The sequence below is a fragment of the Mesoplodon densirostris genome, chromosome 18 (assembly GCF_025265405.1).
Source record: "Mesoplodon densirostris isolate mMesDen1 chromosome 18, mMesDen1 primary haplotype, whole genome shotgun sequence".
Lineage (NCBI taxonomy): Eukaryota > Metazoa > Chordata > Mammalia > Artiodactyla > Ziphiidae > Mesoplodon > Mesoplodon densirostris.
The window spans coordinates 8,373,804-8,390,586 of record NC_082678.1 but is presented as its reverse complement, the minus strand read 5'-3'; the positions used below and the strand labels follow the sequence as shown (position 1 = coordinate 8,390,586).

The following is a 16,783-nucleotide window of genomic DNA, read 5'->3' as shown; positions in this document are numbered from 1 at the left end:
CGTAAAAAAAATGAAACTAAATATTTTCAACAAAGTAATTTATTTATTTTTCCTGAGGAACTAAATTCAGTTCAATATTTGTTTTCATAACACCCAACATGTCTTACATCAAACTTAACCACTTTCTATGCAGTGACTGTGGTGGGATGATCTATTTTATTTGACTACCCTCAATGTAATTCATTTGGGTAGTTCTAAGGCATTTCAGTGATCAAAGCGTTTCTCCCTACAGTTACTCCTGCATTCTCAATCAGTTTCTTCTGAATATCATCTAAAGAAAATTTATGTGGTGTGATTATACTCTTCTTTTTTTTTTTTTAATACCAGGATTTCTAAAACTAGGAAAAACACCAACATTTGAAACATTAGTGTTTCAAGTCAAGGATAGTTCAATTAAATTTAATCAGTACATTATATTATAGTTTAACTCCTGCTAGAAATGTTAAAACCCAAGATCTTCTGAATTACATAATACCAACATTTCATATTAATGAATAAATTACTCAGGTTCCACACAAAGATATTAATTGATGAGAAACAGAAAAAGCCAAGCTTTCAAGAACGCTTTTTAAAAAATACAGAAGCAAACTAATGAACAGAGCTACACAAAATATACACTAACCAATTGCAAACTAAACTAGTTAAAGATTAACCTTAAAAAAATACATTTTAGAACTTCATGATACCCTCATAAAAGGCAGCAAACTAAGGGTATTAAAACAATAATCATTATTTTAGTTACTGTGCATCAAGTCTAAAAGATCCACATAAAGGAAATGTCTTGTTTTTGATTCAATTAAAATACTTTAAAACTGGAAATATTTAATAATTGATAGTATAATTAAATTTTAAAGAATATACACAAATGAGGACAGGTTTTATATTCAGTAACTTGCATGTTTTATCCCTACTTTAGGAGAATCAGATGCATTTTCCTCCATATACTTAGGTACTAAGATTTCAAATTTATAAATATGGTAGTATTTTAAATATTAAATTTTTACATGAATATTGGGTTCATCCTTGTTTTCCTTTGTTCCCTAGGTATTATTCAGTTTTGTAAGGAAAACACTTTTATATCACAATCAAAACTATGTCTTGGTTACTAAACTGTAGCCATAATTGGATTACAGTCACTTAGATTCATTATTTGGAATTATACTTACTAAGGCAGACGTAAATGAAACTTATCTTTTAGAAGAATTTCACATCTGCATTTACCTGCACTGCAGAATGGGTTTCAGCAATATTTTAACTGTTAGGAAATATTTAATTTACTTAAACTTGTTATCTTTGACTACCCAGGAACCCCTAGAGTAGTCAACTTTACCTTTGAATTCACTTTAAACTACATCTGATTCATTCCAAATAGAAGATTTTAAAATAGACGTTAGACTTCATTAAGGTATTACCTTTAAATCTGAAAGAAAATTAATGTAATGAAATTTTCAAGTTTGACAAGTTCATTAACATTTTTTAGCATGTCTTGATACATTTACTTATCAGCTTTTTATTCTTTCTGCTGGCATTTCCTTAATGTTTGTTTGCTTCACCTCTCTGGTTCATTGGATTGCTACTATTTACGCTTTCATGGACTTTATCTTCACAGTTTACTATATCTTGTAAAGCCTTTTCCACATCTCTTTGGCCAGCTGTACTGGCTGTTTTGGGCAAGGTCATCTGCAGTGCACACCACAGGGTAGTGCGTGCTTTCCGAGTAGCCACACACATCTCTTTAATTGCTGAAGCAAGGGCAAAAACATCTGTAAAAGAAATATTTGGGGTCAGTTCATATCAGATGCCATTTAAGTACCCCTTAACTCATAAAACCCCGTGCTGTGCTACTAAATGATCAAACATTATTTTTATAAAAGAAGGATGGCTATTGACTGAGCTAACCAAAGTATTTGACTTAATATTTAAAAGTGTTGATACTTGTATTTATTTCTGACTTGTATAACCATGACTATGCTTTAGGTAGAACACAGACTTTAACAGAGTTATTATAATTAAATGGGTAATATTAGCAAAATAGATCAAAGTACTTCTGGAGTAAATTATGTGGGCACCATTTAACAATTTATTCTTTACATAAGTATAAATGTTAGAAATTCAACCTTTTAACTTCAGAGTCTGATTTTATTAACATTCAAATTATCTCAGTGCCTTATCAAAAGAATATGCATTAATGTTTGTACCTCTGTCATCTTGGCATCTAGGAACACCTTGCTTTTGCCGATTTGAAGCATTAACAATTTCGTCCTTTCTACGTGACTGTACAATGTGAACGGACTCCAAGTGTCTATCAAGAGCTGTAGAGATACTGGCATGAAGGGGAGAGCTTCGAAGCCTTTCCATTTTGCCCAGTAAAGTCACAACCTGAGGGAAACATTTTAAATTTTGATGAGGCATGTAACCACATTGCCCTGCCATTAACTTAAAACAAATCTTCAATGAAGCAGAGTAGAGATGAGAGCAGTAATATTCAATCAATAAATAAGTGAATGCTTACTATGTCCTGACACCACGCTGGGGGAAACAAAGATGGAAAGTCAGTCTTTTGTACCTATTTGTGTATGTTAATTCTAAAAGGTTTAAGGGTAGTCAGTTACTGGGAATAAGCAACAATGAAAAAGTCAAACATTCAAATATTTCCATCTTATTAACAGTAAGTGCAAATATAAGATATGACATTCTTTTTGGCAAATAAGAGAATAGCCTGCAAATAGAGCATTATTAGTAGTTACTGTAATTAAAAGGGAAAAAAATTGAGCTAAAAAGGAGAAATCCTAGATTGAGTAATCTTTTTTTTTTTTTTTTTTGCGGTACATGGGCCTCTCACTGTTGTGGCCTCTCCCGTTGCGGAGCACAGGCTCCGGACACGCAGGCCCAGCGGCCATGGCTCATGGGCCCAGCCGCTCCGCGGCATGTGGGATCTTCCCGGACCGGGGCACGAACCCGTGTACCCTGCATCGGCAGGCGGACTCTCAACCACTGCGCCACCAGGGAAGCCTTAGATTGATTAATCTTGACTTCAGCAATTCCTTTCTGGGCCTCCAAAGTTCTCCTTTTGGAAATCAGAAATAATACTGGCTAGCGGTAGTTTTAAGGAATCCATAATCCAGAAAATACCAATTTAAATGTATGCTGAACTAATACAAAATAAATCCTATAACTGTCAAAACTGCTAAGGAAAATCAGGAAGTCTCAATCTTCTGGTTAATTAAGCTTAAAGAAGAGCACTGTATATCAGTAAGCGTAGTACGTTTCATAGTTGTATATGGCCTAACTTGTTTCAGAGTCTAAACTTGGAAGGTGTAAGGAAAGAGCAGTTTTTTGTTTTTTTTTTTTGCGGTACGCGGGCCTCTCCCTGCTGTGGCCTCTCCCGTTGCAGAGCACAGGCTCCGGACGCACAGGCTCAGTGGCCATGGCTCACAGGCTCAGCCGCTCCGCGGCATGTAGGATCTTCCCGGACTGGGGCACGAACCCGCGTCCCCTGCATCGGTAGGCGGACTCTCAACCACTGCGCCACCAGGGAAGCCCAAGAGCAGTTTTTGAGTAAGTAGGATTTGGACATCAAATAAATACAATAATTGCCTTAACCTCACACTCCTATCAAGTTTCTTTGGAATAAGTCTATCCTAGTTTAAGCCCATGGAGAAAACACAAGTGTACAGGTATAAAATATTTTCTTCCCAACTATACAACCAGCCAGATTCTTGAGGGGAAAATAAGACAACAAAAGAAAATACCATAGAAAAAACTCCAGTGAATTACAAATTATGTATTTTTAAAATAAGACAATCATTTTGAATAAATGATAAGTGTAAAGAAAGAAATTTACACAGGTGGTTTTTAATAAACTTTTTTTTTTTTTTTTTTGCAGTACATGGGCCTCTCACTGCTGTGGCCTCTCCCGTTGCGGAGTACAGGCTCCGGACGCACAGGCTCAGCGGCCATGGCTCACGGGCCCAGCCGCTCCACGGCATGTGGGATCTTCCTGGACCGGGGCACGAACCCGTGTCCCCTGCATCGGCAGGCGGACTCAACCACTGCGCCACCAGGGAAGCCCTTAATAAACTTTTAAAAGATTTTTTTCAGAATTCCACAAAACCAGCAAACTAGAAAGTAGTACACATAAAAATATTTTTGCCCTTTGTGTATTACTGATCTAATGTTGTTAAATATAGATAAACAAAATTACTATAACAGCTATAAACATAACCTTCTAAATTAGGGTGAAGCCTAAGTAAGGCTGGAAAAAGTATATTTCTTAATATCCACAGTTAGCAATCCTTTGATTTATTGCCTAGAAATGTATTACTGAGAAAAAGGAATTTTAACTTGGAACAGTTTTAAGAAAAAAACAGAAGACCTAAGTTTTTATAATGTTTGGCTATAACCCATGTCAGTATCTGACTATACCACTGATAAATTCCATTGTACAAATTTACAAATTTGATTAAAAATTACAACTGAATGAGGCTGAAAGCTAGGTAAAATCAATCTTTTCCATTGAAGTAGTTCATATCTGTATTTTAAAGACAGCATGGTACAAGTAAGAAACTAATGTTCAATAAAATAAGACTCTGTGGGCTTCCCTGGTGGTGCAGTGGTTAAGAATCCACCTGCCAATTCAGGGGACATGGGTTCAAGCCCTGGTCTGGGAAGATCCCACATGCTGCGGAGCAACTAAGCCCATCTGCCACAACTACTGAGCCTGCACTCTAGAGTCTGTAGGCCACAACTACTGAAGCCCATGCTCTAGAGCCTGTGCTCCACAACAAGAGAAGCCACCACAACGGGAAGCCCGTGCACTGCAACAAAGAGTAGCCCCCCACTGGCCACAGTGGAGAAAGCCCATGCATAGCAATGAAGACCCAACGCAGCCAAAAATAAATAAAATAAGAGTACAGGGTTAAGAAAATGAAATATGGTAATTTCCTGTTAATTTACTATCTTATATAATGCAAGCACAGTTTGCTCATGAAGCTAGGAGACAAATGTTTGTGACTAAGAAATGGGACTTTCCCTGTAAATAATATGCAAAATGATTTTTGCTTAAAAAAATTTTCTTTCTGTTGAGGATTAGTTCCATTGCTAATTTGGGTTTCTTGAAGAGGAACCACTTAGACTATTAAGTCTACTGTTTCAATGACTGAATGGGGCTATTTTCCCTTTCCTAAATAACTAATAGTTCTAGGTCCAAACATGGAAAAGAATACATTTCAGAGAGTTACACATAAATGTGATTTTTAAATCCTTCAGAATTCTAACTTGCTGAAGCATTTTAAAATTTTATCAGTTTAAAAAATCTGCTATTGGATATTTTCACAGCTTACTCTGGCTTGTTCTCGAAGTTCATCCACAATTAAGCGATCAACTCTAGATGGGTTGGAGGTCAGCCTTGGAATTGGAGTATTATTAGTACTCGATACCTTTTTCCCTGGATAATTTTTGGCAAGGTCCAATTCAGTCTGTAAAAAAATTATACAACTTTTAGATGCTAAATTTTCTAAATATGATTCAATCATGAATAATATTTCTCATAGGCCTAAGAAGTATATTGAAAATTACTCCTTTAGATAAAAATTGTTTCAGTATCAAAAGGCAACAAATACAAACCACAGTACCACAGTACTTTTCTGTCTCACTTAATGCATAAAATACCTAAACACTCCAATAGTTTAATACTTAGAAAATTCAAAGAAATAAACTTTTAACCCATTAAGGAAAAAGTCTACCTAATAGGCAAAATAAACTTTAAAATAACAAATTTTTTTAAACCCCAAGCATTTTGTCTCTAAATTACCTAATTAATTCTCTATAGTCATGAACTTAACAAATACTACACATTATAGAAAAATGCAACTTAAAAATAAGGCAAGTACTCTTTCTTAAACTACACTAAGGTAAATAAAATGAAGATAGGCAAAGGGGATATACTAAGTTACACCTAAATGGATAGTTTTGTGTTACCTTTTTTCTCTCCTTTTCTAATGCTCTCCATTGTTCATAGCACTCTTCTAGACGAATATGAAGTTCACTGGCTGGTCCACTACGGGTTTTAACTGGTCTTTGAAATCCAAAAGTTGGCACGAAACCAGAAAAGGAATTATCACCATACATCATATCATTAAAATATAGGTATAAATGGCTTAAGTCATCATAAGACAAATCATAGGAATCCAACAGTGGAACAACTGAATGGCCAAGTGGGTGTGTGGATCTTAGGGGAAACCCATTTGAACCAAGTTGTTGAAAACTCTGATTGTGCCTTAAATCTCCCATCATATAATTATTAGAAAAGCATGACACCTGTGTGCGATTCACACGGCTGTTAATATTGTTGTCTCCACTTCCCTGTCTGTGGCTATTAAAATGACCCTGTGACTCCAACAGATCTTGATATGTATTTTGAGATGAGCTATCTAAATGCTTTGGCCCTTCCTCAGGGTCATAATGGCCACTCTGGGGCATAGCCTGAAAATTATGTTTGTTTACATTTTCAATGGTCCCATACTGCTGAGCTGAATAGTTACCACAAAATCCATTTGGCTGCTTTATTTTTTTATCAGTAACAGATTCAAAGAGATTTTCTTCTCCAGTCTTTGTCAGTCCTTCCATGTGACTGACAGATTGAATTCTTTCTGCACCATTATAACCAAAATCACAACTAGAAAATGCTGAAGGGTTTTCTTGGCAATACTTCTGAAATAAATTGCTATTTGCTGTTAAATTTGTAGATGATAGTTGCAGGAAATCTGAAGAATGGTTAGAACCTTTTGAAGCTGCACTTAAATGAGTATTTAATTTCATCAAGTTACCTTGATTTTGATAAGGAATAAGAGTGTTATTTTTTGTTTGGATATTCATCCAAGTTGGTCTGTTTAAGTTGATACCACCTGAAGATGCTGCTGAGTTTGCTAGTAAATTCACTGACCTAAAATACTCAGAATTTGGGGGGTCAGGTTTAGTAAACTGTTGCTTTTCTGTGACATTAACAAAATGATCATTAGCTGGACAAGCTGTGTGAGGTTTTAGTCCATATTCTGATTTTAAGGCAAAATCAGAAGTAAATGCTTCCTTTGCAAACTGTTTTTCTGGCAGATATGGTATAGTTTTTGGAAATGTGAAATTCTGCTGGTCAGGTATTGTTGCCTCCATTTTTTTCTGATTTGCTGGTTTAACCTGAAATAACTTTGTGTAGGTGTCTGCTTCTACAGTTGGTGTTTCAGGTGTGCCACTGGCTAATTTTTTACTATCTTGGACACTAAAATTTGAACACTTATTCAGCTTAGCCTTATTAGGATAAGCATATTCTGGGTATCTACAATAATCTGCATTTTCATTGTATCTATTAAATTGGGAAAGAAACATCTCTGCCCTCTTTTGCTGTAATGGTGCTTCAAGACCTTTAGCACATATTTTTTCTCTTCCATAAGAGTAGGTATCAACTCCTGATTCTTTCATGATGTCAGACAGACCAATGTGTGGTGTAAAACAGTTTTTGATAGACAGATGTTCTTGAAATGTCGTCTTAGCTGTATCATTTGTCTGAATACTGTAACAGTTAGAATGATCACTTCGTGAGGGGTACATCCATTGTTCTTCAAGGTCTAAACCAGTAAATCCATGAGAAAGTTCATCTATCTTTTGTTGTGGTATCAGATTACTATTATGCAGGTACTGCTTCTCCACTGTTGACACAGATTCACTAGTATAAAAAGCTTGCTGAGAGATGGCTGTATCTATTGGCCTTTTGGTTTCTGTTAAGAGGTCATGGTGATCTGCAAATCTGCTTGTGTTCACTGGCCAAACTGACTTTAAATTGGAGGAGCAGGTCCTAGAACAAGTAAATATATTTAATTACAATTTAGGTTTTAAAAGTCTTTATTTCCTTAGTGGAGAAGGTAGGAAAGGCTTTCAAAAACATTTATAATGCCCCACCTCACCATTCTCTAATTCTTTCCAACTTTGCCTTATAAGCTGCCATTACATCCAAATAACTATCACTTGAAATGTGCTATATGCTACAGAAATATGGATTCTAATCTTAATATGTCTTCACTATACTTTCCCAAGAGACATATACTAAGGCCTGAGGCTGGTGACAATATGGTCTTACATGAATTGTTTTGTTTTGTTTTTTAATTTAGTTTTCTTTCTTTCTTTTTTATCTGTGTCGGGTCTTAGTTGTGGCACATGGGATCTTTGTGGAGGCATGCGGGCTCTTTTATGTTGTGGCCCGCGGGCTTCTCTCTAGTTGTGGCGTGTGGGTTTTCTCTCTCTAGTTGTGGTGTGCACGGGCTCCAGAGCGCATGGGCTCTGTAGTTTGCGGCACGCGGGCTCTCTCATTGAGGTGCATAAGCTCAGCTGCCCGCAGCATGTGGGATTTTAGTTCCCGACCAGGGATCGAACCTGTGTCCCCTGCATTGGAAGGCAGATTCTTTACCACTGGACCACCAGGGAAGTCCCCACATGAATTGTTTATATATAGTAAGTAAAAACCAAAATAAGTTTTTCTTTTAATTAAGTTATTATATAATACAAAAGTGTTGTTGACCTCAATTTTTTTAAAATAAAAAAGATGTGCTGGGATTTCCCTGGTGGTCCAGCGGCTAAGACTCTGTGCTCCCAATGCAGAGGGCCCGGGTTCGATCCCTGCTCAGGGAACTAGATCCCACATGCCACAACTAAGAGTTCGCAGGCTGCAACCAAAGATCCCGCATGCTGCAACTAAAGATCCCACATGCCGCATAACATGGCTTCCACACCCAAATAAAACGATTCAAGCATACTTTAAAAATTTTTACCGTATGAATAAAATCCATACATATTTCCGCACAGCAGTAATGATAGTTTTATTTTTGGAGGTATAAGTATAAAAGTCCTTGGAATTTATATTCTTTAAGCCAAATTTTAGCTCATGAACTCAAGGGAAATAGCTCTGAATTATGCAAGAATAATTATGCAAGTTTCCAAATGAAAGTTCTTTTTTTTTAAGATTAATTTGTCTTTTATTTGCCAGTATAACTACAGTAGACTGCAAACTTTTTTAATCTAAAAAGCACATTTTACATCACAATCCAACAAACACACACATATACATTGTGTATACATATATAAAAGTGAAACAAAAGTTTTGCCAAAAACGTCTACCCCGAGTGTTAATTCTTTTTAAGACTTTTTTTTTTAACCAAGGCTGACCTGCATTGACACATCATAATCACCATCATCCCTAGTTCATCTTAGGGTTCACTTTACGAAGTGAATAGTGTTTCTTGTTCTATGGGTTTGGACAAAAGTATGATGACATAAAATCATTATCATGTCATACAAAGTATTTTCACCCTCATAAAAACTTCTGTACTCTATGTATTCATCTCCCCTCTCCCCCCAAACTCCTGACAACCATTGATCGTTTTATTGTCTCCATTGTTTTGCCTTTTCCAGAATGGCATATAGTCGGAATCTATTTTTCTGTTTTCCTTGAAGAGAGGGGTTCAAAGCCTTTATGCCTATAAGACCACTCATGGCCCACCCACATGTGGACCGGACAGGCTCCAGGTGGCAAACTCCCCCACTAAATACTGTAGCTTTCCTTCCAGTACTGAGCTCTGTCCCACTGGTCCTGCCCGGCAGCCACATGGAGGTGCAGGGGGATACGTGTTGGGTATTTGTTCATAGGAAGGCCACAAGTTTTGTGCCCCTTGTCACGATGAACCCAGATTCCTGTCGGGTTTGTTGTAAACAGACGAGCCATTTCTTCAGACCCCGTGCTCTAAGCACACCCCAACAAATGAAAGTTTTTAATAGCAAATTAAACTTTCAATTGTATGGCAAGCACCAAAGCAAAATCAAGGCTTCTCAAAACAAATATCTGAATTAAGATGTCTACTGTCAGATGATCCTCTATTAACTAAAAATAAAAGTTAATAAATAGGGTAATCTAGTACCTGGGAATTTAAAAGTTTACTACACACTATATGGCTTATATAATATACTAACCCCTCAGTGAAACATGGCTGTGATTTATCTTGCTCTTCCAAAATGTTAGACACAAGTCCATATAAGTCTGTTTCACTACCATAGTCATTTCTTTCTGTTTGAATCCTAAAGATAAATGAATATCACATGTAAATATTTTTGCTCATATTGAAATACAATATATTGATTTCTATTTCCAGACTTATTCTGCCATTATTTTTCGATAAAATATTTGGATTGACTCTATACCATCATTTCAAATAAAAAGGGAACAGGAACTCAGAATATTTTCCACTTTAGCATAATGTTTATGTTACATAAGTATTTCTCCTTCATTCCAAATCCTATGTCTAGTTCACAATGTATGCTTACCTCTTATTTCTCCAAAACACATGCTATTCGTTTTAGGTGACCAAGATACAAATCTCTGATCCATGATGTTGCAGACATGGTTGGTACCATGGCTGCTCCTGAAATCATGTCTAGTCCTAGTTTACATCATTACATCAACAACACCTGCTCAGTTTTTCCATTTGTGATTTGAAAACCATATGAACCTGTTGCTCTATTTTGTGACTCTTTATACTAAACGTTGGATTAAAAAGTGAAATGTGATATGGTCATCCTAGATATCACAGCAACATTGCAGTTGTCCCTTAGATGTAAAAGATTTGGAGGCTACCCCTAAATCTTTGCCAAAGAAGTGACTGGTACTCCATGTACCTGAAATCCTACCTAGTTACTAAAACTATCTAAATAATACAAAATGTAAAAACCACAAGGAGATGGAAAATTGGTGCCTTTTTACCGCTTATGGATTTTGGGTAATTTGTTCCTAGAAGTAATATGTTGTTTTAAATGGTAACTTCTTGTTTTTTCATATTTTATGTCTATCATTTCATAGTGTTAGGACATTTTAGAAATAAATAAAAATACCTTATATTTGCATAACATTCAAAATTTCATTGATCTTCATAACATAGGAAGGGAAGATATTAGTAATCACTAAGCTGTTGAATGATCATGTGTGATATTAAGAAACTTGAATTTTGCAAGGGCATGTGATTTGCCATGCTTTACTATACACTTGCTGAATAAATGGTCTGCCTACAAGTCTAATGCTTTTTCCACTACATCTTGTTATTTCAAAAAGATTCAATATAAAGTTTTTTTGTTTAATAATGTGTTAGTATATATCTAGAAAAATATTCTATGTAATATATACCAAACTGTTAATAGTTGTTGCTGGGAGGTGGAGAGGCAAGGTTATGGTAAAATTATGCTTGTCTTTATATATTTCTGTAAAGTGTGAAGTTTTTCAATGAACATGTATCAACTTAAAAAATATTTTTGTTTTTTTGTGGAATTATATGTTATATAGTCCTTCTAATAAAATCATTATTTTAGAGAACTTACCAAATTAAAAAAATGTTTTAACAATTATTTAATTAATTAGTAGATTTTAAAAATAATTATGTCCTGGTTAAACTAAAGATGCATTGGCCTCTATTAACTGCTCCCTTATTATAATTAACATAAAGGTAGTGTCACTCCCTTAAGTTTCTCTTGGCAGTAAGCTCCCATAATATTCTATACTACTTCTTTTAAACCTCACTATACTTGCAGTGCCTGACAAGTTATCATCGTCATCATCATCATTACTGTAAGATCTATAATAAAGGCAGGGATAATTTTTGCCATGTTAATTCTAATATCCCCAGTAGGAGAGAATCTGACATAGAGTAGGCCCTTATTATTACTGGAATTGAACAGAAAAATAATTAAAGTATCTTATGTTTGATAAAATCCTGTTTGTTGTATACTTGTGAAGGAAAAATTACCGAAAATTTAGAATTGTATTAAAAAAATAGATTGAAAAACTGTAACTCATTTATATAAGTTATCTTTAGAAAGAGGAACTTAAGATTTACTCAGGATTGCCTCTAATGAATTAAAAAAAAGTAATAAGAAAAAATTATACACACGTAACTATCCCGTTTAAAATTTCCTAAAAGTTTGATAAACAAAATTATAATGCCATAACATAAAAATGCTGATATAGGGAACAAAGAGCTAATACAACTAGGTTCCCATGTAATCAAACTTAAAAACACTTCATTTAGCCTGAGAAATCTAATTTATTAATTTACCTGTTCTTTACATTGATCTGAGAATTAGAGGGCTGTTTAATATCATCTCCATACACAGACCATGGTGCATAGAAAAGTGAAGAATCTACAGAACTTGCATATTCTGTTGATGAAGAAAGTGGAGCATAGGTCTGCCTTAGGTCAACACTGTCTTCACTCTGAAATTTTAAAGACATATTTGTATACCAGACACAATCAAAACTGCATTTATTACAGAATATTAGCCAAAGAATAGGAAATTTGAGGAGTTGGGAGACAAATCTAGACTTAGCCACTTAAGCTTACTTTACAGTAGGGGTTGGCGATTTTTTTCTGTAAAGGGCCAGATAATTAATATTTTAGGGTTTGCTGTGTTAAGGTCTCTACTGAAACTCCTCAACTCTGCTGTCCTAGCACCAAAGCAACTATAGACAGTATGTAAACAAGTGGGCGTGGTTATTCCAAGAAAATTTTGGCCCCTGTTCAGTACCTGTTGCTTATCACTGGTATAAAACACCTACAGTTATTGCAGTTTTAATTTTTTGAACAGATGAGCATTATGTGGACTATAGCAGTATTATTTTTAATAAATCATTTACAAAACTCAGTCTTACTGCCCCCAATCTGTGAAAAAAAAAGTGAATGTACATTTACATAGAATTTTCAAGGAAATTCCACAAACATTATTGTATTCAGTCAACCTTGTGACATGGATATTCTCTATATTTTAAAAATGAGGAAATGGCCCTACACTAGGGCCTTTTAAAACAGTACCTTTAATTTTCAGCCTAGTTTCTATTTCCAAGAGAAAGTGTAAAAATGAGACGAGACATAAAATGTTATATCTTAAGAAATTTTAAAGATATTATAATTAGAAGAAAAAACAAGCTCATTTTCTTTTTTCTTAACACTTCTATAAGGAATTTTGAGTAAATAAGATAAAAAGTTTGAGTTTTAAGATTTTAATGAATTATTTAAAGTCCTGCCTCCTTCCCAAAGGGATTGAGGTACAGTGAAAACACTGCCCCTCAAATTTTAAATACTTAAAATAGTCTGAAAGTATAGATTCACAATTTTTAACTCTCCAAATAAGGAGCTAGTAAATCGTGAGATGTAATAACTATAAATATCCAGGCATAAACACAGTAGAAATAGTATTTTCTTATAAATATAGAAGGTATATAATCCTGGTTAAAAATATTTTCTAATTGCTTTCATTCTCTTAATCGAAATTTATGTAAAAAGAGATAAAACATGTTTAGATCAAAACATTCCTAAATTTTTGTTCTTCATAGACATGATAATTGAAAAACAACACTTTAAACATTCACTGAGTTTATACCAATAATATATGAAAATTAATACCTTCTAATCACTCACCTTCAAGAATCTCAAATATTTTACAGCCATTTGTTTAAATTCCAGTTATGATTACTATTTGAAACCTACACATTATAATTTTCTCGTTTATAGCTTATATTTTGTTGACTATTCTGAAGCTGGAGAAACTGAGGCACAGAAGGGATTTTGCTAAGAGTGCTACTAAAAACTGCCTTTCCAAAATTTCTGTTCGTTAGCAGTAACTTTTTAAAGGATTTTATTGTTAGAACCTTTCATAATTTTATTCCTTTAGCTCTGCAGTTTTTATCACAGACCCCCTTAACTCTCTTTTAGGTTTGAAGTATCCAAAGTGACATAAATAATTGTTCATTTTTTGAAAGAGTTACTTAAACAAAATAAGCATTTTCAGATTATATAATATCAAATGAAGTAAACAGTATTTGAAACTAAATGTATTTTGGGAGTATTATTTCAAGTATATTTTATATTTTAAAGTAAGATTTGAGTATTAGAAAAATTAAGTCTTTTAAAAGATTGATTTAAATGTAATATGCTAGGATAAAACAAGCAACTAAAGTAATGTGGAGGAGCTTCCCTGGTGGCGCAGTGGTTGAGAGTCCGCCTGCTGATGCAGGGGACACGGGTTCGTGCCCCGGTCCGGGAAGATCCCACATGCCGCGGAGCGGCTGGGCCCGTGAGCCATGGCCGCTGAGCGTGCGCGTCCGGAGCCTGTGCTCCGCAACGGGAGAGGCCACAACAGTGAGAGGCCCGCGTACCGCAAAAAAAAAAAAAAGTAATGTGGTGGATTCAAACAATTATACTTTAAATATCTGGATCCTTCCCAGTCAAAATATTTCTGGAAATTAAATATGCAAATGCTTAGGGTTGGCATATTAATTAGTCTAGATAACTGCAAAATGTATCACTTTACCCTTGCTATGATTAATCAACTGAAATTAAATCCAAGTAAATTTTAGTAGTCATGTAAACATTACAGAGAGCAGTGGAATGCTGGTCTTGGCAGTGAAAAAGAGCTGGGTTCCACTTGGGCTTTGTAACTTAGGGCACAAGTCAAACTCTCTGAGCCTCAGTTTCTCTACCTGTACAGTGGGTATAGTACTATACGAGGTTGTAGTGTGAATTAAATAAAATTATTTATTTCAGCATATTGTTATAATTCAAAGTATAACAATATCAGCAGTGATGTCCTGGGTAAATAATTTCAAATGAAAATGACTTACATTAACCTAAGCCTAATTTAACACGATTAACAACAAAACTAAATGTTTTACGTGAGGTAAAAGGCAGCATGTCATCAAAGACATTGTTAGAGCCAGAGAATAAAAGAGTAAAGAAAAATTTAAATTATAAAACGTATGTTTGCACCGACTTGCAATAAACGCCGGAAGGAAGAAATATTTTATGGTCTTAGTAAATACAGATTTTTCTTACATTTCTGGCATCACGTCATGCTGAGGACAAGTCAAAAATAAGAATCAACGAAAAATCTTATTCCTTAACTTTTTTTCGAAACCAGTGTGTATTCTGCAGACTCTGTATTTAAAATGCTGTTACCGGGGACTTCCCTGGTGGCGCAGTGGTTAAGAATCCACCTGCCAATGCAGAGGACACCGGTTCGAGCCCTCCTTCCGGGAAGAGCCCACATGCCGCGGGGCAACTAAGCCCGTGCACCACAACTACTGAGCCTGTGTGCCACAACTACTGAAGCCCGCGGGTCTAGAGCCCGTGCTCGGCAACGAGAGAAGCCACTGCAACGAGAAGCCCCTGCACCGCAACCAAGACCCAACGCAGCCAAAAATAAATAAATAAATAAATTCATTAAAAAAGAGTATTGTTACCGGGTGTCTGGTCCTAAATATGGAGCAACAAACCTGTGGGGGTGCGGGTGTGGGTGGGGGTGCGGGTGTGGGTGGGGGTGGGGGTGGTGCTGGATTTGATGGAGAAAAAAATCCTCTAATACAGGCAAAGCCGAGTAACTGACCTGCGACTTGTAGCAATCATAGAAGGAAGGGGAGCCAGTCAACATCACGCGACTGCTGGCCTCGGCACTGAGGTTCCTGCAGCGATTCGCACCTCCACGTAACGCGACTTTCGGCTGCACGAAACGGGGATAGGAAACGGGAGAGAGACATCACAGGTTACAGCCAGGACCGAAAGGGCTGGACGACGGCTCCACGTCGGCTGTGCGCCCAGCTCCACCCGGAATCAGTTCCCAGGACACTTATTTGGGGGCCCCGGCTTCCCTCTCCACCTTTCGGCCCGACCCCGAGGCGCGGCCCTCGCCCGTCCGACGGGCCCTCGCCTCCGGCCTCCGCCTCAGCGCCGCCGCGGCCCAACGTGGAGGAGGTGGCGGCAGCCCAGGCGTCGCGGGCCGTCACCTCCCGCCCCAGCCCGGCCGCCCGTCCTGTCAGCCCGCACCGCGCCCCCAGGCCCCGGCCCAACCGACCGCCGCGCCCCCCGCTCACCCCCGCGTCGCAGCCCGGGCGCCCCGTCGGGGCTCCTAGCTTGTGACCGGGTCTCTCCCTCCCGGCCCGGCCACCTCAGAGACCCGCGTCCTGGGACGCGCCCGCTCCTCAGTCTCTCCTCACCGTCGCCGTCCTCCAAGCCCGGCCAACACCCGGACCCGGACCGTCCCCGCCGTTTACCTCAGGTCCCTTCCTCAGGCCTGGGGGGTAAGAGGGCGGACGGGCGTCTCCGCCGCTCACCTCCATGGTGCCCCCCAGCCCCTCCTGGACTAGGCACAGCTCCTGGGGTACAGGGGTGAGGGGGGGCGTCGAGGCCTGGCTCCCTCAGCCCGCACCCCGCCGCCGCCACCGCTGCCCCCAGCGCTGCCTGGAGCCGGTCTGTGGGTACGGGAACCGGAGCAGGGAGGGAGGAGCGGGGTGGAAAGGTCGTTACATTGTCTACACTGGCTCGCGACCGGCACGCGACCCGCCTCGCCCTGCCCCCTATGGCAGGGCCGCCTCCCTCTTCGCATCCCTCATTGGCCTCCTGCCCGGCCAATGGGCGGCTGCCTCCGGGGCCTGTTGCCACTCTCCCACCCAGAGACAAGGCCAAGAACCGGCCGTTAGGCGACCTCGCTCTCCCGCAGCTTCTGAGACTTTCCCGCTCAAAGTAAACGTGTTCGGGATTGGCCCGGCCCGTCAAGCACCCGCCCGATGATTGGCTAACAGGGAAGCCGAGGAGGCGGAGCGTGGAAGGAGGAGAAGGAGCGCGGGCCTACCCGGTGGGAGAAGTGATGGAGGTGGTCGGAAGATTTGAGAAATCGCTCAGCAACCAGCCGATAATCCTAAACCTATCGG

General features: G+C 38.2%; 1 protein-coding gene and 1 non-coding gene across 2 annotated transcripts; both read right to left on the bottom strand.

The window, feature by feature from the left end:
* Positions 1-1,533: 1,533 nt before the first annotated feature.
* Positions 1,534-16,192, bottom strand: MEIOC (meiosis specific with coiled-coil domain). Its single transcript, XM_060082450.1, has 8 exons — positions 16,127-16,192; positions 15,463-15,576; positions 12,141-12,298; positions 10,012-10,116; positions 5,980-7,846; positions 5,343-5,477; positions 2,199-2,379; positions 1,534-1,763 (listed from the first exon to the last, which is right to left on the bottom strand). Exons 1-8 carry the CDS (start codon positions 16,190-16,192, stop codon positions 1,534-1,536), a joined length of 2,856 nt encoding a protein of 951 aa, XP_059938433.1.
* LOC132479391 (small nucleolar RNA SNORA11) lies at positions 9,668-9,797 on the bottom strand. The gene has a single exon (XR_009530512.1). It is a non-coding gene; the product is annotated as a small nucleolar RNA SNORA11 (small nucleolar RNA).
* Positions 16,193-16,783: the final 591 nt, after the last annotated feature.